At 32.3% G+C, this 22,968-nt stretch overlaps 1 protein-coding gene across 1 annotated transcript; it reads right to left on the bottom strand.

The window, feature by feature from the left end:
- Positions 1-3,605: 3,605 nt before the first annotated feature.
- LOC139528745 (sphingomyelin phosphodiesterase-like) lies at positions 3,606-22,830 on the bottom strand. Its single transcript, XM_071324891.1, has 13 exons — positions 22,386-22,830; positions 21,278-21,442; positions 18,562-18,682; positions 17,915-18,021; positions 17,429-17,598; positions 16,885-16,995; positions 15,577-15,657; positions 14,257-14,344; positions 12,237-12,319; positions 11,244-11,436; positions 7,248-7,337; positions 5,517-5,611; positions 3,606-3,863 (listed from the first exon to the last, which is right to left on the bottom strand). The coding sequence occupies exons 1-13, from the start codon at positions 22,725-22,727 to the stop codon at positions 3,737-3,739; spliced, it is 1,773 nt and encodes a 590-aa protein (XP_071180992.1). The 5' UTR covers positions 22,728-22,830; the 3' UTR covers positions 3,606-3,736.
- Positions 22,831-22,968: the final 138 nt, after the last annotated feature.

The raw sequence follows: 22,968 nt of genomic DNA, 5'->3' as shown, positions 1-22,968 counted from the left end.
GTCACAATACATATCATAAATAAACGGAGTGTCTTACTCCAAATTTACTTCTTAAAGTTTTCTAATATAGAAATTAAGTACATCAGCACTTTTTTACGCATCGGTTCCTTTTTAGGCATGGGTGGGTGGAGAGTCTTATTTCTATTTCGTCCATTCATATACATTGTAGATTGTTTTCAAATAAAAAATAACAATTACTGGGAATAAAAAGACGTTTATATCCCTTTTTTCTTATATAAAATTTTCATTCACTAAATAACAAAACAATAGATAAAAGCATTACCAAATATATTTTCTCCTGCTTACAATTCCAAACAGCGCAAAAGTCGTTAGAAAAACTTACCAAATAGATGTAGAAAGATGTGGTACGAGTGCCAATGAGACAACTCTCCATCCAAGTGTACATTTAATAAAAGTAAATCATTATAGGTCAAGGTACGGCCTTCAACACGGAGCTTTGGCTCACATCGAACAGCAAGCTACAAAGGGCCCCAAACATTACTAGTGTAAAACCATTCAAACGGGGAAACCAACGGTCTAATCTATATAAAGACAAGAAACGAGAAACACGTATTAACAACATTAACAGACGACAACTACTGTACATCAGATTCCTTAAGAGAGAACACGTAAAAGAGCAAACAGAAACGCCAGCAATCTTCAGTCAAATAAAAAGCTTAAAAACTCATTGAAAGTTTTTGAAGGAAATATGAAAAAGAAGAAAAAAGAGTTAAAAAAATTACGGATGAACAGAAAATGACACCACGAAAAGGAAAAGACAATATGATGAAGAAAGATGGATTATCTGGGAAGAAACATGTATCTATCAGAAGGCAGTTGTCTAAGGCTTATTCCATGTTCCACGATATAATGCAGGTGAGGAAAGACGGAAAATTTTAAAAACTTTTTGGGAAAGTATAGACTGATAAAGAAATATAGATGTGTGTCAAGTCTCAGTAAAGAAATCAAGATACACCGACGAACTAGAGCTTGAACAGTACATCAAATAAACGAAAATCAAAGAATTAATGATCAGAAAGAAAAGCTAATGTGAGAGTTTCGTGAAAGAGAATTTTAACAATAGTATCATCCATCCAGGAAAGAAAGATCATCACAAATATCAGGAGATTCGGGAAGTAAAACAAAGATAGTTCTACAGATTACATTCATAGTCTTCATAAAAAGCTTATGCTGGAAAACCCAGATGTCAAAGTTTACAGGTCTGCATTCTATACGATGTAACCATCAAATATTGTGCATGTAATATTTTTTGCAGACAAAGCATCAACATTGGCCTAAAATTGAAAGGTCTTCGACATACCGGTAATGTCATACTGGATTAAAAATATCCTGACGTCTTGGTTAAGGAGTGCAATAGAAACGAAAAGATTCTAGGAAATATAAATGAAAATGCATGGAAGAATTTCAAATATTTCAATTGAAAAAGGGTTCAAGACGGTATAAAACTCAGATGGAAAGAAGTTGAGGAGAAAAGTAGAAAAACCTGCATGCAATGATCTCTTTAACAAGGAACTGGTAGCGTTCAGGGGTTATGTACAGAGAGTACAAAACACAATGCAACAAGTGTATTTACAATTTTTAAAAAGGCCATCCTATCGTGAAGGAAGAATATCTGGAATTGACTACTATGCATTATCTTACCGACTCTCCGACAGGCCAATATGGGAATAAATATTTAATTCAGATTTTTGCCAATCACGAAGTCGATTATGGTATTCAAATAGATGGAACTATCTTGGAGCGGTTTATTGAAAGGGCTTTTGTGATGGCCTCGGAGCCAGCGTGAAACGAACTGCAGATCAAGCAGCCAAATAAGGGTATTGTTGTATCTAGGAAGCGTCTGATTTCTTTGCATTGGGTATACATTTTGAAAAAAAGGAATCAAAGTTAAATACATTTTCTATAACCAGATTGACTATGAAAGTGCATCTGCTGAACTTCCTAGAAGACCTCAATAAAATAGTATTCCAGAAACATCAAAACTGCATGCAGTTGTGACATCATGACTGGAAACAACATCGACGTCTTGTGGCAGTTAATAAAACAAAATGGCAGTACACATCTCAATGGACACGCGTCCTGTATCACAAACCAAGCTCTAAAATTGTGAATCTATTAAGTATGTGCTATCAAAGACCAGACTTGGACTACAATATTAGAAATGAAAACTATTTTTTTTTAACATTTATGATAACTTCATGTGAAAAATTGGCTCATTTTAAGTGTGCAGCAAAACATGTTTTTATGTTAAGTAAGTGGAGGGAACAAAATGAATATTAAATTATTTTATGATATATAATAATAGTTTTGTACAATCTTGTATTATTAAAAAATAAAGCCCTCGATTTTTGGAAATGGCTTGTACTGCATATTGTCCTATATTTATAATTGTATTATCATCAATGGGTAAATAACTAAATATAGTATTATAGTAGAACTTATAATTAAGACAGCAAATAAATGCTGTTGTTCTCTTATATGCATTTTAGTAGGATTAAATCCATAGATGTCTGTACAAATAATTGTTCCCTGTGACATATTTGTTAGTTGATAAAAGAGTTTATTTAAGTTGCCATTCTTACCAGATAGAGCTTGTTGAAAACAATAAAATAGTTTACTACATGTTAACATCATGTGTGGAAACTGCCTCTTGTAACAAATGGTTGGGATAGGAACTCTCTTTGATAATGATTTTTGCATACCATTAGGCACACGAACCTTGCATTCAATGTAATAGAAATAAGATGTGATATGATTGTCAATAAGACAACTCTCTATCAGAGATGAAATTACTTTTTTTGATTTGGGAAACATAAAATTTTTAAGTTGCACATTATGTCTCAAACGAAAATGCACCTTCCAAACCACATAGCAAATCTATGATATATACCTAATGAACATCAATTAGAACCTTGCATTTTTCATATTGTTGAATAAACATTGTTTGTGAAAACTGTATAATATATAAGTTGTCCTTTAAATTGATTAAGAAGCATCAATCTACTACTGTTCGTGACAAGTTCAATCATTTGTTATGCATGATTACCTTACCTGTATTTGGCAACACTTTTAGTAATTTTGGATCTCAATGCTCTTCAACTTTGTACTTTATTTGGCCTTTTTTTAAAAACTTTTTTTGGATTCGAGCGTCACTGATGAGTCTTTTGTAGACGAAACGCGCGTCTTGCGTATATATAAAATTTGGTCCTGGTATCTATGATGAGTTTATCTGCATAGCATTATGGGTTTAAGGGTAATGATAGGTCTTGTAACAATTTATTTAATAGAAAATATTCATTAAAAAAAAAGAATTTATTACACATAATATATGTAAGAAATATCAGTTCACATTAATCAGAGTTGACTGTATAGAAGAATAGTTTCCACATGCTATAACAAATGTACTGTTCTAGGCTCAGAGTTGATTTTTTTTTAAGTTAACAAACACAGTATTTAATAGTTAAGTCTAGCATGACAACTTCTCACAAGATTGTAAACGCAAGACTGAAGCATATCTAATCTGGTTAAACTAAAATGATTGCCAAATTGAAATGTTGCAAAATCACAAAATTTCATAAATAATCTCAGATTTTAAAGTTTTATTGTATACTGTCACAAATAGGTAACTTGAATTTTACATAGAAAAATGTATATTGCACAACTATCTTTACAATCTCATGACTTTAGAGTCAATTAACTGTCACAGGTTTTATCACTAATAACCTGTGATATCTTTGCAAAAAGTGGCATTGTCGTGTGATCGTCCTGACTTAAGTTCACATAAAAGCCTACTTTTACACCCTGTATCACATATTTTTGCGGTTGCTAACTTTTGAGTGTACCTGAAATAGCAAGAATATATTGAGCCTTTATTAAAGGTAGATAGTTTAGACTGAACATTGTTTTGTTTAGTATGGATTGTTCTTTAAATGAATAACATACGTGTTGTTCTTGCATGATCTACATCACAAATGTTTATGAGGAGCAATATCTGCCTATCTTTCTGGAGAACCATAGTTCGCCCTAGGATTTTGTTGGTTAGTTATTTGGTTGATTGTTTTCTGTGTTGTGTTTGTTGTTGGTCATTTTTCGTTTTATGACATGTAATTGTCAGTTTGAATGTCCCTTTGGTATCTTTTGCCTCACTTTTGAGATGAATTGGCAGTTGCAGTAAACACTGTGACACCTTATGACATATAAGGTTATACTGCTGTGGATTGCAAATGTTTTGTTATGAATTTTAACAAGTTTTTAAAAAAGATACGTATTATATTATATTAGCAGGAATTTGTTTTTAAATGAAGACATTTTTACTATTTTATCTTAAGAGAAATAACTTGTTTTCGAACACAGAAAAGGTTTTGATCCATAAAAAATGAAGACGTTTTGTGTAAAAGAAAGACATAAGATACCAAAGTGACAATGTCATTGTAAACATAAGAAAAAGGCCAAAAGACACACAACAGTATACAAAACGCAACAATGTAAACAAAAGACTGAGCAATGGAAACCCCACCAAAACCGGGGTTGATCTTAGTTCCTCCGGAAGTGTAGGCAGATCCTGCTCCACATATGGCAAAATAGTGTTTGTTTTCTTTTTTATGCGTTTATACCATTTTGCTCGTAGAACTGAGTTGAACCAAACAAAGTGTACAAAGAAATACATACCATACTTATTTTGCTAATATGCTTTGTTTATATGCCTTTTTGTGTTTCCTTGTTACATATGACGTGTCGTTGTACTTATACTTGCCGTCGTTGTGTTATTGTGCAATGGTAAAGTATGATTATATATTTGTTTGTTTTATAGTGATTAAGATACTAACACAATGTTGACTGCTGCATCCCGATTTTTGATATTTTTACCTGTTATGTCTGTTTGTTTTGTTCACACATCTTTGTCAGTATAACGAACTTTTATGTTACTGTTAAGCTAGCTATCAAAGCAGGTTTAATACACCATTTTCTAGATATAAGAAAATACCTGTACCAAGTCAGGAATATGAAAAATTCGTTTCATGTTTTAGCTTTTGATTTTGCCATTTTATGGGACTTTCCGATTTGAATTTTATTCTGAGTTCAGTATGTTTTGTGATTTTACTTTTTACATCAGATAAGAAATATTATTTTCACTTACTTGGATTTTAATGATGACACAAACTAAGGTAAAACATTGCAATTTGGAAAAAAAACACTAACGATATATTTGCTTCATAAATATTCTGTTATTTATCTATGACTAACGCAAAAAAAAATGTTCGGTTTGCTGTCTACATACTTACCTTAAATGTTATGGTCATTTTCGTTGAGCAACGTCATAGAATAGAGTTTTTAGTTTAGGGCCATTAAAGTGCCGAACATTTCATATATAATATTTTGTCAAATATAGAAAAGCACAATAGTTTACCTACCTACACCACACTCTAACTTTTTTCTGCATTGAGGCAGGAAACGAGGAAACGAATATATATATAATATTTTTTTGATCACCTTACCTATAATATCGCTGAAACAGTGTGTCATTAGTTTTGAACCTATTAATTAGATCATCCCAGTCTTCTGGATATAGACTTTTAAGTCCAAGATCAGCCTGAAATAAAAGAATATAATATTCAAAAAATTAACTTCAGACCAATTACCTAGTTTTGCAAAAGTAGTGTTTATCCAATATGCAAATAAGACTGACCTTTGTATCTACTTTTCCTAAAAAAAACGTACCTCAACACTAGATAATACATGCATTTAGTATTTAAATGTTTCTAGATATTTCACATTGTCATTGAAAAATGTGTTTAAAAAATCTGCACTTTTCCTGCATAATTTAGACAAAAAGAATAATCTGTTACATGTTTATCAAGTAGAATTAGCACACAATATATTCCGAGTGTTTAACATTGATTACACATGGTTCAGAATAAAATGATCAAACTGCTTTATTTTTATCAACTTAGGAAAACAACAAATATTTGCAGTGTTTAATCTTGTATTCATAAACACATTTCGAGTTAAAATCTACGATGCTCAATGAGCTCACGTGTTAAACTCTTATGTGTGTTTGAATCGCTCACCTAATTTGCTCAATTCAACAGATGTATAACAAATATTATACAAGTGGTGGTTATGCTACGTATAAAACGTGGCTTTACTCATGATTTTCCTAGAAAAAAATATTCTGTAACATGTCACAAATATGACAGTTGTTTAACTCTCTCCGTTTATTGATAACGTCTAACGGTTGATTTTGTCCTTACAACTCAGTATTATTGTTAATACTTTTTTTCTGTTCTTTCAAGACTCCCATTGCTCTGTATGCTTTATTCTCTCTCCGAGGACAAACATGTTGTTGTTTTAGATGAATGAGCCTCAAAAATGTAAACAGCTTCATTTGGAATGTCTCGTTAAATAACTTGGAATTCAAAGCAAAACTGTGAAAACCACAAGTACTTCTACATCATTCACAAAAGAGGTTTGAAAAAAAATCATAAATCCGTTCTTCCCTAGGTATTTACATAAACATACGATGAAATTCTCCCATCTTTATACTGGATGTCCAAACTTTACGAACACAACTTGTAGGGAACGGTTATAAACGATATATACTCGGATTAAAATTTTCAACTTAAGATGTTTACGAAACCTGTTTTTACCCTTATTTTTTCAATAGATATAAATTGATTTTCGAAATAATATTATGCGGTATATTCAACTAGCGGTGTCAATCAGACGTGGATTCTTAAAAAATCACAATCGCAATCTTTACAATTTTACAGTAACCTTTTTTACACTGTACACTAATATTTCCGAAGCTCAATTGAAAGATCGACTTCATGATCTGACTAACCAGAGCTTTTCTTCAAAATGTGAAACGTTGATATACATTCCTTGTTATAATTCATGCAAACTCTTATTTTGTGAACATTTTTATCGAGTATTAAGACAAGCATGGCATTGATTTCTACATAGCAGTTGACGCACCCAGCTTCGCTCCATTTTGGGTTATTGCGATTCCATCGGGTTTTTTTGTCTGTTTGTAATCGGATTTACAAGGTTTGAACATCGGTAAACTGCTGCGTTTAAAGTGGAACTTTCAAACGATGCATGATATCAAGAAAGATTTGGACAAAGTGGTAAATATTTTAAAGGCAGTTATCAACAGTATCCTGAGATACTATGATTTGCTGTATGCAATTTAAAAATTGTTAAGCTATATAATAATTAATTCTTACCTTTGCATTGTATTCAGGTTCCCACAAGGGCTTATTGTCTTTATTTACTTTTGTCAAATTCAAATAATAATTCTGGTAATTTAGAGGATACTGAAAAGAACAAATTTCGTTTGAAACACAGTTAATAAAACCTATATCACTACTAGCATTTGTATTAAATATCGTAGTTCAATAACAATGATAGATTTCATAAATTCACTTAATTTTTAATCAATGCTCTGCAACATCTCTTTCCAAATTAATACTATCTATTCCATAGGTAATCTGATATAGGCTTCAGAAATATTGCGAGACATGACACTTATTTTGTGATCCAAGAATATGTTGAACCACATTCAATCTAATTAGCTATATAGGTTTGCCTTTGTAAAATTATATTATTAACACTTTGCACTTTACCAGCCTTAACCCAATATACTCTTTTCTAACTTAAGACAGATTGAAAAATTTAGTCAACCTTTTTTTTCAGGAACCCCCCTCCCCCCAAAAAACCTACAACCTAGTTACAAAAATCCTGTATAAATAAGGGACAAATCAGAATAACAAAAGGTGTTTTACTTCATCAGGATACATGCTTGTGTTTGATTAACGATAAATAAACTCATTATAGATACCAGGATTGAAATTGTGCATTTGCGTCAGACGCGCGTTTCGTCTACAAAATACTCATCAGTAATGCTCGAATTAAAAAAAATTAAATGGACAAATAAAGTTTGAAGTTGAAGAGCATTTGGCACCAAAAATTCCTAAAAGTATTGTCAAATACGGCTAAGGTAATCAATTCCCGAGGTAAGAACGCCTTACCATTTCAAAAATTCGAAGGTTTTGTAAACAGTTATAATGTAATTGTTGCAATGATAACGATAGTTGACTGGTGATTCCATCGGGGAATAAAAACTCCACCAGCTGTGGCATCGACCTAGTGATTTTAGATAAACTCATAGATATCAGGATTAGAAATTTGTATTTGCGCCAGACGCACGTTTCGTCTACAAAAGACTCATCAGTGACGCTCGAATCCAAATAGTTAAAAAACGGCAAATAAAGTACGAAATTTTAAGAGCACTGATGACCGATAATTCCCAACAACACACTTGTAGCAACAGTAGTATTCCGCTTTTCAAAGCTTTAATCAAGTTTTCTTTCAAGATTTCTTTGATCCAAAAAGCTATCGAAAAAAGAAGACGCTTCACAATAACGATATCTTTAAAAAATCGACCTACACCATCACGGAAAATCATGATTTGGTTGACTATAGCTACTAGGGAATCTGTACGAGTAGCAAACTTGTCGATCCTATATTTGTGTCGCATATGACCAGATATATGTTTTTTTAGTCGTAGCCACTATCATATACTCAACATATCATGCCCTTTTATCACCTAGTTCATTCATATATGATTTCCAGTTTAAAGCATCTATTTTGCACATGATTTCTCTTTCTTTTACACTGTTTGATTCGGTAGGATAACTCAATTTTGTATTAATATTTGTGTAATCGTTCGAAAATACATCAAATAACACCTAAACAAACTGAATCCCGTTTATATATATATATGTATATTTAAACAAAACGCATTTGACTAACAGGTTGAACAACTGATGTTCTTTAACCCTGCTGACTGCCATAGGCGATTGCCAAATATAATTGATCACGAGATGTAACATAATGGATCTTAATATAAATTTAGACTTGTTCATGTATATATATATATATACATGAACAAGTCTAAATTGAAAACTACGTTCAAACCTATGATTGCGTTCGATAAAAAAAAATTGTAAATTTCGTTGTAGAAGGGTCTAAATACAGCGCAAACAACATTTTCCAAAAGACCAAAAAGTGAAAAAGTATATTTAAACAAAACGAATTTGACTAACAGGTTGAACAACCGATGTTCTTTAACCCTGCTGACTGCCATTGGCGATTGCCAAATAAAATTGATCACGAGATGTAACAAAATGGATCTTAATATAAATTTAATACATTAAAACAATAAACTTGTGGCCATATACTATTAGTTACATAGTGTGCTAGTGACCTAATACGGTATATATGGGGTCAGTAAATTCCATATGGGGTGAGAGCGAAGCTCACTAGCACACAATGTAACGAATTTATCTTACCGACTATCTTAACGTGTAAAATTAAGACTAGCAAGTCTTCAATACAGTTAGCATCAACATGATGCCAACAATGACAACTTGTTAGAATTAAATGTGTTTTCTGAATTTATTTCACTTTATCATCACTTTCTTCGTCTGTTGAAACCATACTAACCGTGTATGAAATAAGCCCCGCCTCCTTATTACCTTATATGGAATATAAAGGGACGTAACTCCACTACTAACCGTGTATGGAATAAGCCCCGCCTCCCAACTAACATAATATTGAATATACACGGTTTCCACGAGGACGCTTTTAACCAATCATATTCCTAGAAATGTATAGGAGGTAAGATAAATGTATATATTCAATTTTGGAAATATATCTGTGACTTATTTTTTGTGTAGTTGAAAAGTTCGTGTAACGGACAGTTCGTAATTCTATAATGCTGTATTTGTGTTCGTCGTTAATTCATATAAGCTAGGTGTTTGTTATTATTCTGTGATTAACATGTACATCATATTATTTATTTATGCATTTCTCTGTCGTAAATGTTCTTGTATGTATTTGTCTTTTACACGTAATATTGTCATTTTAGCTGTAATCCTAACATTGCCATAAAAGGCTGAGATGTTTTACTCATAAAAACAGTATCAACTCACAATTTTGTTCTTAAAATGTCCTATACCAAGTCAGGAATGTGGCAGTTGTTATCTAATAATTCGTTATTATGTATGTTGCATTGACGTTTGTTTTTGTTGCACTTCAGTGTTCCTGTTGTTCCGTTGTTTTCCTCTTATAGTTGATGCGTTTTGTCGGGTTTACTTTGTATTATGGATTTGTATTTTTTCAATCTATTCATGACTTTTGGACAGAGGTTTACTACTGTTGCCTTTATTTATAACTTCACCAAATGCGATTGATCACCATGCTTTATTGTTTGTATATTTTCATTTTATCTTGTTAATCCTTAGTTATGCTTAGAGCCTGTCAATTTACCTATACCTATGGTATATGAATAATGAGGATATCTTTGGTATGATCAAGAATCATTTTCCAATCTTTTATTTAATGATTCCTCATTTTCTACTTTGACCCCTAAACGGATTTAACAGGAGTACAATGAGATATGGCTATTGGAACATGATCTGCTTATCTATTGCAGTACCACAGTTCATACCCGGGTTTTGCACGTGCGATTTATATTGACAAATCGATTCATATTGACAAATCTTATTGTGGTGTGGAATTTTTAACAGTCAGTCGTATTTTTTCTATAAACAATATCACTTATCGACTTGAATATAATATAGACTTTGTAATTAACACTGTAGATATGAATTTGTTTGAATATGTTCATAAAAGCATTCAGTTTCCACTGTAGCTGTAGTTGTTAATCTTGTATTCCGGGTATTTAAGCTTTTAGCAGCTACGTCTGTTGCTCAAACTTTTTCATATCTTAATGAATAAAATATGTTTACAGCAAAATGACTTGAGTGTGTAGATAAAGATAATATATTTGGCTAGCTTGCTTGCTAGCTGAACCGTGAAATCATTATTTGATTAGGGATAACTCTCCTTTAACAGTAGACTAGTCAGACAGATAACCAATCTATCTGTCTGTAGGATATAACTACTCCGAAAGGATGGTAGTATACCTAACCTGATAATGATACTTTACCTACACACGCAAGTCATTTTGCTGTAAAATTAAATCGACTTGTGATTTGTAATTACTCCTTTATATCTGCTTACTAAAAAGAAGTTAATTCGAAATTGTATAGCAGGTGTTTGATGAAAACCAAGTAAGACAGGAGTTGGATACCTTTAGATATTCATTATCAAGCATAATTATAGGCCATTTATATGCACATTAAGTTAATCATTACCCATGAACTTCCATTGTAATTTCCATCAACTTCATATATACGGAATCCTGGGTTTAAGTTAGAAAACGTAGTGACACTTCCTGGGTTATAGAGGACACTAGTTGGTCTCTTAAACTGAACATCATCATAGAACATAGTGAACGTCTCATTATGGACATGTCCGAAAAATTGTGCGGTAACTGTACTCTCATATCTGGTCAAATAAAAAACAGTTTTGTAAAGAAAAAAAAATAAGAATAAGAATTATGAACTATCAATCTTTTAATATTTACTTGTTTTTGTTTAAACAAAAAAACACAGCACCACAGTTATATTATAATATTCTACATCGTTAGGCTGATACCTAGTAAAACAAAATAAGAATGAACTATTAGTGACCTTCTGCTGTTGTCTGTTTATGGTCGGGTTGTTGTCTCTTTGACACATTCCCCATTTCCATTCTCAATTCTATAAACTATTTTAAAGTCATATGAAACGTCAAATTAAAAAAAAATGATGCATGTGTTTTTTTATAACCAAAAGTCTAGTATGTATCTCTACATATACTTTTGTCTGGAGAACATTTTTTAATTTGTCAAAATTTCACAGAAATTAACTTTTTTTTAATTGAAAAATGAAAATGATGATGATATCGATTCTCACAAAAAAGAAGTGATATGAACTAATAGCATAAGATGAAAATAGAAACATCCATGAATGTATGAGGTAAAAAACAAAACGTGACACGAAAATATCAAAACTGAGTTGTACGTATGCCGCGTACATCCAGGAGTATTATCAGGAACACGGTAGTCATAGGTACTTAAATCTGTTGTCTAGTCAAAGCAGTTAGCTTCTAATTATATATACAGCTACTGACGTATAAGCCGACACTTTGAAATACAATTTTAAATACTTCCTGTTCAGTTTTAAAAATAGAATAAAAAAAGAATGTTTATAGTACACGGATGCCCCAATCGCACTATCTTTTGTAATGTTTACTTATAAAATTACCTGTTGATAACTTTATAGTAGTTCCAGCTCCAAGCTTTTAAGCAGCTGCCACATCCGGGGATAATATGGCCAATGATATGAACCTATAAAAGAGCCACGATAAAAAAAATAATAAAAGAAAGGAGACGGATACTAAAGAGACACTGTTTGAAATTGAGAAATACGATAAGTATATGGTGCATAAGTGTATCTCGTTTGTTATATAGATGAGACCGTTGGTTTTCTCGTTTGAATGGTTTAACACTAGTAATTTTTGGGGTCCTTTATAGCTTGCTGTTTGGTGTGAGTAAAGTCTTCATGTTGAAAACCGTACGTTGAACTATAATGGTTTACTTTTACAAAGTGTGACTTGGATGGAGAGTTGTGTAATTGGCACTCATACCACATCTTCTTATATCCAACTAAGATTGTTATTGTCAATAACTTTATAGTTTTGGTATGAAATAATATTGGTATGTCAGTGTCATGTTGTCCATAAAGAACCCTTTATTCTACGTATTTCTTAATTATTTAGTCCGAGATAATAGAACTGAAATCTGTTGATGTGAAGGATGAAGAGTCATCGTGTTTAATTTCTGTTTTTCCTTTTAAGTATACAGCAGACTTGCAAGTTCTCTTTCAGTAAAGTATACATGGCAAATTTACGTCAGTGTTTAAAGGTGTGTATAAATTTATCACTCTGCGGCGGTTTATAAAAGTTCACTAAGAGTTAAGATTTTAAATGGAGCCCAATTAAAGAGTATAATATAATAAAATACATTGTAATTAGACAATAACAAACAACAATAGTCTAGTATGCATACAAAGAAAGAAAAAGAAGTTTGAAGATCAGGAACTACACATTCATAAATATATTTATAAATATTCGTTCAACCGAGTTTTCCTCCTTCTTAGATTCACTCCAACATACAACAGTTACTAAAATGAATTGGCAATGTATTGAATATTTAACTTAACTGAAAAAGCTACTATGGGACGGTGCTGCATGGCAAGGTGTGAGAGGGACGAACATGGTATTCATGAATGTAAATAGATAATTTGGTTATGATATTATGGTAGCAGACCACCAATTTACTCCCTCCAATTTGGTAGGTATGTAAAAGTAGCCCTAAAGTGCTTTTGTTGTCATATTTTACGTAACTAAATTATGATTTCTGTGTACTGAATTTTGCTTGTGTAAGAAGTTTCTTCAGATTTTGGTGCTTGTCGCCGGCTTCCAATAAGCTGTGATTCATCGACTAGATCTTTCATTTTCTTTGATTGATGCAAAATAGGGGGAAAAAGACTTAGCAGAATTAAGGAAGGATCTGTTGATTACGTGGATTATGAGTTATAACAAACGGAATTGATTGTTGCTTATCTTTTTTGTCATCCCTTGATCATACTGTTTTTCTTATTTCAGCGATTGGAATGCTCAATGCATTTCTTATTCCATTGTCAATTAAACTGACTTGATAATTTTGTCTTCTTAGATAATTTTTCAATTCCTGTAGTCTCATATATCACGTAACTCAACATTTATTACTATTGTGCATATATATATACAATGTATACATATACAAGTCTAAATTGAAAACAACGTTCAATCCTATGATTGCGTTGGATAAAAATTGCAAATTTTATACGTGTGCATACCACAATTATTTGTACACTTTAATTTAAACTGTAATTGTACTGCTCCTCGGTGCGTCTTGATTGACAAATAAAAATTGTTGTTGTTGTAAAACAAATTTCGTTGAAGAGGTGTATAAATAGTGCACAAACAACATCGTCCACAAGACAAAAAAAAGTAAAAAAATATATTCTAAGTAAACGCATTTGACTAACATCTGATGTTCTTAAACCCTGCTGACTGCCATTGACGATTGATATATACCCAACGCAATCATATGTTTGAACGTTGTTTTCAATTTAGACTTGTTTATATAAATATACTATACTTTGTAGTGTACTACATGTAATGCATGTTATACTTTGCATGTTACTGATACTTATAAGATGCATCACATATACGCTTTACCTTTTCTTTATTGTCCTCTGCTTTTTGTAGGACATTCATAAGCCAACTGAGTTGTCCCATGGGGTCAGTTGTATTAATCAATAACCACATAGAAAAATAATGATCAATTAATGTTAATGTTGCTTTTCTATCAACTAAGTACATTTAAACGTATAGCTTACATGTATAGACGTGACTATGGATAAAAATGCAGAAAATACCCCCCACAAAATGGCAACTGTTATAAACTTGAAATAAGTCAATTCAAAAATTATGCAAATTATCATTATTAGGAGTCACTCAAAGATGTGTGGTAAATGGTGACAACAGACGATACTGCTGTTCGAAAATCATAAATCGATTGAGAGAAAAATAATCCGGAGTATATACTTAAACCATGGGAAACACATCAACTATAAAACAATGAAACAATAGAAACCGGAGTATATTACAACAAAATCAAACGACAATGCAAGATATATAGAAACGAACTAGTAGATAACAACTGCCATATTCCTGACACAAAAAATAAAAATGGGGGGGTTGAAACTAGTTTTTTGGCTAACAAACCTCGTGCTTTATGGCAATATTAACTATACCGCTAAAATGACAACAGATATGACAGGAATACATTACAAATAAATGCACGATACTCAGGACAGAGACGTACATAAATAAATAATATGATAGTACCTTTCGACATGTTTACCACAGAATAATAACGAATACCTTAACTTAGTAGGACAATACACACAAAAACAAAGTAATAGAATATTACGAATTGTGTGGCACACGAATGTATCCATACCTCAAAAAGTGTAATCCATTTATTGGGTTTCACTCATAATTTGATTATTTGTTTTTTACAAAAGCAACGAAACCACACACTCATAATATGACAAATATCCTATTGGTGGTTTGTTCGTTTCAGTGAAATAAGTAATAGTCGTCAAATTTAAAAAAAAAAATAGAATAACGAAGACATTTTTCATATATACTTGTTAATTTCAGTGTCATTTGGTCTATTGTGGCCAGTTGTCTCATTGGTAATCATACCACATCTTCTTATTTATATGTCTTTTGAAAGTTTTTAAGTAATACATAATCGCGATTCTAAAGTTCCTAAATTTGAAATGGATAAATAGTTATAAGCCGAGTACTCGTGAGTATCGTGACCGAGTATCCGAGTATTAATTTCCAGATCTTGTGACATCCCTACTTAATACAAATCGAAATAGGCATTTACAACTCCTTTATTTCAATAAAAGACAATTATGAAATCCTCTTTATTGATTCTAATATAATTCTCAACCAAGTATTCAAACTCATGTTTTTACTTACCAATTCTGATTATTACAATAATTCATGTTTAGTGACACAAGTCTGAGCCCTTGTTGTATTATTGTTGTATAATATCCTGCTCTACAACGAAATAAGAATTCCATGACATTCTGGTGATCAAAATTATGTGAAGATGAAAAAAGTAATGTTGAATATACTGACACAACAAGGCTTTTTAAATAGACCTATATCATTGATAAATTCACATTGACTTGTACGTTTCCAAAAATACAGAAAAAGATTTTAAAGTAAGGACTATATTCAAAATTATTATAAAAAAACACCTTTACACTGAATCACACATCTAGGTATGTAAAGTACGCATGTAGATTTAAACAAGAATGTGTCCATAGTACACGGATGCCCCACTCGTATTATCATGTTCTATGTTCAGTGGACCGTGAATAGGTGTCAAAACTCTTATACGGCATTAATATGAATAGATCATACCACAGGAACATGTGTACTAAGTTCCAAGTTGATTAGACTTCAACTTCAACAAAAACTACGCTGACCAAAAACTTTAACATAAAACGGGACACACGGACAGACGAACGAACGGATCCACAGATCAGGAAACATAATACCCCTCTACTATCGTAGGTGGAGCATAAAAATGACAGCTTGTTTTCAAATGTATTCGTGTAATGTCTATTCAGGTTTTATGAAAATTTGGATTTTAAAGAAATATGGCATTTTCATTTGCCTATGTAGAATTATGAGCAGTTTAAAAGTCTACATCTTATTAAATTTGAATTATTGAGTGATATCCGTCTTTCTTTACTCCTAATGAGAAAAGCAAAGCCATCGATTGTATGTCCATGAAAATAAAATGCAACAAATATGAAATAATTCACTTCAAACTTTTTACTTCAATTATAAGATATTTAAGATAACTTTCCATAGAAGAGATATGAATTTGGTCTTTGATACAGGTTTTGCATAAACACATGTTCCAATCTATTAGCTTTATTTCAAGATAAACATGCATATTTCAAAGTACCATGATGAAATATTAACAAAATAAATATGCTGAAAGCTTACAGCTAATTTCCTACTGCATGTAAAGAAACTTTGGTTAGCTTGCTTGCTTTGTTTGTATATTGTACAATTGTAATTGGGATAATGTTCAATCAAATTTGAATATAATATAGACAGGTTATAATATGCCTATATATATATTGATTGAAGATGTCAATGTTAACTACAAAGCTTGAATTAACATTTATACAAACAGAGCAACCAAACCTACCTAAGTTTTACTCTACAAGCATTAGGAAATCAGCTGTAATGCTAATGTTTTGTTACCTTTTTATATCGTTCATGGTATCATCAGGTAGCCAGTTTTTCCATAGTTTAGCTGTTTCATTATAGAGCCAAGTTTCGGCATCGTTTCCAGTTACATAGCTCGGTGGAAAACTGAAATAAGGAAAACAATCGTAGTTAGTACATGTTTTAGTTAATTCTACTGGAATATTGGTTCCCAGGAAAAGTTAAAGATTCCGTGATTATCATTACAAGAAAGATTTCTTACGAAAAGAACAGAAAACTGGAAACTCATTTAGCTTAAAGATAAATTTTCAATGAACGTTGTCAGATTAATTTTATTAAGTTCATTCATATTTGCATATAATATACATGTATATTAAAATAATTGTAAAGATAAAGAATGCAAAAAGCGACAAAAAACGTATCAGCACCGACAGACATCTCAATTAGGATTGCAAACCAAAGAGGCAGAAATCGACATTCAAAGTGCAACTTTATGTCTAGGTACAACCAAAAGCATTTAGGAAAAGATATTTGGAAAGTTAACGTTTTCACTAATAAATGTATCCCGTGTTTTTCGTACCTGTTGACAGGTGCACTTTCATGATTGCCAAGTGTGTTGTAAATCTTTTTACCCGGAAGATAAGTTAGGAACATTTTGGTAACAAGTTCCATAGCTCCCGTAATGTCTGATCTTGATTGGTTCCAAACATTGTGAGCAGGTAGGTCTCCAGTAAACATTACATAGTCAAACTAAGATAAAATGGTACAAAAATATGATAATTGAAATGTTTTGGTAAACATAAAGGGTTTATGATCAATGAATCTAGCAATTTTTGTAGCAAAAAAAAAAACTATCTTAAAAGAAGCTCAGCAATAAATTACTATATTATGATTGTCCACCCCCTTTGAAGATAATTGGTAGTTTCATAAGACGTTTAATTATCAAAAGAAATTAAATGCAATACTTCTGTCAAATTGTATTTCCTTATTGTCAATGTCTGTCATAACAGCTGAATATAATCTACCTTACAAAACAAAAGATTTTTTTAAAACGCTTTTGTATTACCTGATCTTTGATAGTCCTTAGATATTCGAATAAACTTTGTAATGTTACATATGGAAGGTCGCAGTTATTCAAGGTACCCCATTTACCGGCAGCATTTGCGCCAGCGGCTAAATAAAGAAATAAAATATGTGTAATAAACATTTGAATAGAGTCAAAATACAAGGAACGTGAAGAGTATATATATATATTGAGGGGTAAAGGCAATCCTACACGTGGAATCTATGGTGGTTAAATGTTGAAAATATACCTAGGGAACAAAATACATAAACAGAAGATATCAAGGTAACAATAATAACAAAAATGTTGAAGTAAGACAGACTTCTCCCTGACACGGATTTCCATACTGGTAAAATTTTAAACTAGTATATCGAATCACCTGGAGAATTACATATGGTAGTGGGTATTGATTGCCACTACGTAGCAATGGAACATAGCCAATAGGAAAATTGAAGAAGAAAGAGCTAGAACTAATTACAGTTGTTTGTGCATGCTCAATATAATAAAATAGGTTATCGTTGTGTATATAGAAGAATCAAGAGACGTTTTATTTGTGATTAAAATTTATTTAATCATGTTTGTATGATTAATCAAATAAACAAAATAATTTAAATGCATTTCATTTCTCCGCTTTCATTATATACACTTACTCATATTATCCCCTATTCTGCAGCACAGAGGTTCACCACAAACAGCATTAGCCCCTGCCAGATACTGGGGGTCGATATGGATATCTGTTAGGTGTAGTATCCGAAGTTTAGGGGATCCAGGCTAGTTTGTGAGTAAAAACATTATCATATAAATCAGTAGATGGTATAAGAAGGTTTGGCTACTGCAAAATCAACGAATATATATATATAAAATTGACATCAACGTTCAAACCTGTGATTGCTTGGATGAAAACCGTAATTTTTATACGTGTGCATGTAAAAACAAATCTCTTGGTAGAGGGGTTTAAATAAAGCACAAACAACACTTTCCAAAAGACCAAAAACGTATATTTAAAAAAAAAACGCATTTGACAAAAAGGACAAACGACTGATGTACTTAAACCCTACTGACTGCCAAATAAATTGATCACAATATATAACAGGGATCTTAATTATTAATTTAATAGCAAATAGAAAACAATCAACTTGCGGAGAAGATGGTATACCACAAACACGAGGTGCAAAAATGTGTACACCATATCCGGATTTCGACAATTGATGTCTCTTCAGTGATGTTAGGGATCAAAACGGTATTTGGAATGCCGTATAATTTACCTCAAGTTAGGATAGACTCTTCAATTTTAAAAGGTCGAAATAGAATGAACGGATCATATAAAATATAATACAAGCACAAACGAAAAAAAAATATATAAACACGTCTAAATTGAAAACAAAGTTCAAGCCTATGATTGCGTTGGCTAAAACCGCAATTGTTATACGTGTGCATGTAAAACAAATTTCTTAGCAGAGTGGTCTAAATACAGCACAAACAACATTTTCCAAAAGACCAAAAAAGTGAAAAGTATATTAAACAAAACGCATTTGACTAACAACTGAAATAGACAAATAAATTCATCATAGATACCAGGACTAAATTTAGTATATATGCCAGACGCACGTTTCGTCTACAAAAGACTCATCAGTGACGCTCGAATCCAAAAAAGTTAAAAGGCCAAATAAAGTACGAAGTTGAAGAGCATTGAGGACCAAAATTCCAAAGAGTCAAGTGTTCACATCATATGTCCACATTCTAAATCGACCTGAATAACAACTGACAAGGTGCGCCGAAGAGTATACTTGATACTTTCTTTACTTATGTTAATTACAAAACGTTGGTCTTGAATATTATGAAATATGCAGATATATTTTTCTATGCGTTCCTCATTGGTGATTGATCTTTCGTCATATTATCCCCAAAAGGTACACCTTAAAATACAACAAATTCGAAAAATTGACAAGCAAATAAAAAAATCAGCAGAAATGATTTTAATATGATTTGCTTTACATGAGCAAATGACAACAATTTATATTTGGGATTACACAAAGGAGAGTGGTGTTCCACATAACTTATTGGTCGTAAACAATATACCTTTGGGGTATGCATGGTTTCATTGGATGTGTTTAGACATTTGGGAAAGTGGTGTTCCACATTACGTCTGAGAAGATAACAAGTTACCTGTTGAGTATGCCTGTTTTCGCTTGAGGTTTCGGGACAATTAGAAGGGTGCTTTACTATATAACGTCTGGATTGATATAAATTTACCTTTCAGATGACGTATGGTTTCACAAGAAATTTTTGAACAATATGTGAGAGTGATTTTCAGACCTACTTCTGGCTCAAAAACAATTTGCCTTTGACGATACATAATTATGATGTCACTGAAGGTTTTGAACTATTGAGAGTGATGTTCAACATAACTTCTTGGTCTGAAACAAATTATTTTTGGGAGTATATGTGGTTTCACCTAGGTGTTTTGTGACATGGGGGGGGGGGGTATGTTCCACATAACACCTAGTTGGAATACACTTTGTCCTTTGGGGTACTTTTGGTTTTACTGGAGGGTTTGGGCCATTATGGAGGGTTATGTACCACATAACGTATATGTCGATAACAATTTAACTTTGAGAGTACTCGTGGTTTCACTGGAGGTTTTGGAACATTTAGGAGAGTGAAATTCAACATAAGTTATTGATCAAAACACTTAACATTTGGTGGTACGTGTGATTTAATTGAAGGTTTATGGACATTTGGGAGGTCTATATACTGTCTTGGTCGGAAACGGTTTCAGTGGAAGAGTCGGAACATTCTGGAGAGTGATGTTCTACATAACGCCTGCCTCAAAAACAATATTTACCTTTAGGAATACGTGTGGTTTCAATAAAAAAATGAAGATTAAGGAGGGTGATATTCATCATAACTTTTTGGTCTAAAACAATTAACATTTAGAAGTACGTGTGATTTCATTGGAATACTTGATATTTGTTAGAGTGATATTCCACATAACGCCTGGGTCTTTAACAAATTACCTGTATAAGTACATGTGATTTCATTTGAAGATTTTAGATATTTGGGGAAATGATGTTCCAAATAACGTCTGGGTCTTAAAAAAATACTTTTGTAAGTATGTGCGGTTTCTCGGGAAATTTTGGAACATTAAAAGAGTGATGTTTCACATAACGTTTGGGTCTAAAACAATTACCTGTGGGAGAACATATGGTTTCACTGGAGGTTTTGGAAAATGTGGGGAAATGATGTTCCAGATAACGTTTGGGTCTTTAAAAAATACTTTTGGAAGTATATGTGGTTCCTCGGGAGATTTTTGAACATTTGGTAGAGTGATGTTTCACATAACTTCTGAGTCCTAAAACAATTTACCTGTGGGAGTACATGTGGTTGCACTGGAGGTTTTGGAACATTTGGTAGAGTGATATTCCACATATCATATGGATTGTAGAATTTTCCACAAGTTTCTCCAACTACAAGCCCGCATGCTTCTTCTGGAGACAAAGCCAATTTTTCTATAACCCAGATAAATTCATCCTGTAAAAGTAATGTTATTTTATAATTTAGGTTTTTCTCTTTATAAGTTATTTATTTGTTATAGAAGACTCGTTACTATTTGTTTTGTCGTACGTGACCTTCAGTGATTTTCCCCTCATCCAAAGGTGGATTAGTAAAGATAACTTGTAAAACCTACACTAAATATTATATAATGATAAAATAATATTTGGCTTTTTCTGTATCTCCCTTACCTGTTATCATTATTCTTTTTATGATTTAGAGATATGACCACCTATAATTTAGAAAAGGCTCAGATGGAAAGCTGAATATGTTTTGAATCATGTATATATACCTGTGGTCATTGAGGGGATGCACAATGCTGTACCATTCGTTTATAGTGTAGTTTGTTGTAGTGCAATTACATGTACTGTATACATATATCTTTGTTTTTCAATTTGTTATTGGTTAAGAACTGGCATTGTCTACAGGACTTTTATATTGTACCAATTAGTGCTTTATTTCTAGAGATCTTCTTGTTTGTATTTAAGTTTCATTGGGTTTCTGTCTTATTGACATATATCCCACATCTCTCTATATTCACACTTCAACATGAACCCCTTTCACTTTGTATCTGTATAATTACTTAAAATTTAGAATGGAAATGGGGAATATGTCAGCGACAACAACCCGACCAAAGAGCAGACAACAGCCAAAGGCCATCAATGAGTCTCTAACGTAGCGTGAAAATCCCGCTCCCGGAGGTGTTCCTCAGCTGGTCCGTAAATAAAATTGTGTACTATTTCAGTGAAAATGGACGTCACACTCAACTCCAAAACATATAAATGAACTCAAATTTAAAAAAAAATATACATGACTAACAAAGACCAGAGGCTCCAAACTTGGGACAGGCGGGAAATAAAGCATTTTCAAATTATTTGTATTTACTAAATAACATTTAAAATTTCGACGTATACAGACTTACCTTAAACATTCGAACAATGCCCTGACAGACCCTTTCATCTTCTTTAACAAATCTGTCACAAAATTCAATAGCAAATTTAACTATGTCAGCTTCTGGTGCTTTTCTTCCCACTAATTCTTGTAGTCTTTTCACCAAAATTTTACAGGCTTCACAATTTAAATTTTCTACATTGCCACAAACTATTTTTATCCTAGACTTCAGTCGTATATTTCCAGCTATGATTGTGTTCGAGTCATGTGTCGAGTCGGTACCACCCAAATAGCGATTGTATAGTATTGGTCCAAGTGACAAGAAAAATGTAGAGGCTACTGCCGAAATAATAATGAAGTATGTCTTGTCCATGTTTTATAAGTTATATAACTAAACGTCTAAATTCAAAAGTAAGTTGATAGTCCATGTGATAACAATTGATGTTATCACTGCAATTGTTATCACTAGTGTGTATATATAGACAATAGTATTGCATGGACTTGACATATCAACGATATAAGGATGAGGCTTAGAAACAGGGAAATGCGAGGCTCGGGTCGAAACTATTTAATGCGTTTCCCTCGGTTTTGGTTTGTGACCCGAATTTGTATTT

The sequence above is a fragment of the Mytilus edulis genome, chromosome 6 (genome assembly GCF_963676685.1).
Source record: "Mytilus edulis chromosome 6, xbMytEdul2.2, whole genome shotgun sequence".
NCBI classification, from domain to species: Eukaryota; Metazoa; Mollusca; class Bivalvia; order Mytilida; family Mytilidae; genus Mytilus; species Mytilus edulis.
The sequence above is the reverse complement of the archived record's forward strand: the minus strand, read 5'-3'. Positions and strand labels throughout refer to the sequence as shown.

Bases quoted from the DNA above. Each gene is read 5' to 3' on its own strand.
- LOC139528745 (XM_071324891.1), bottom strand. From the start codon at position 22,727: ATGGACAAGACATACTTCATTATTATTTCGGCAGTAGCCTCTACATTT. The intron at 16,996-17,428 runs GTACGAAAAACA...TCCTTATTTCAG, and splicing joins GAAAGTGCACCTGTCAACAG to TTTTCCACCGAGCTATGTAA. The intron at 12,320-14,256 runs GTAAAGCGTATA...GCTCTTTTATAG, and splicing joins CAGAGGACAATAAAGAAAAG to GTTCATATCATTGGCCATAT.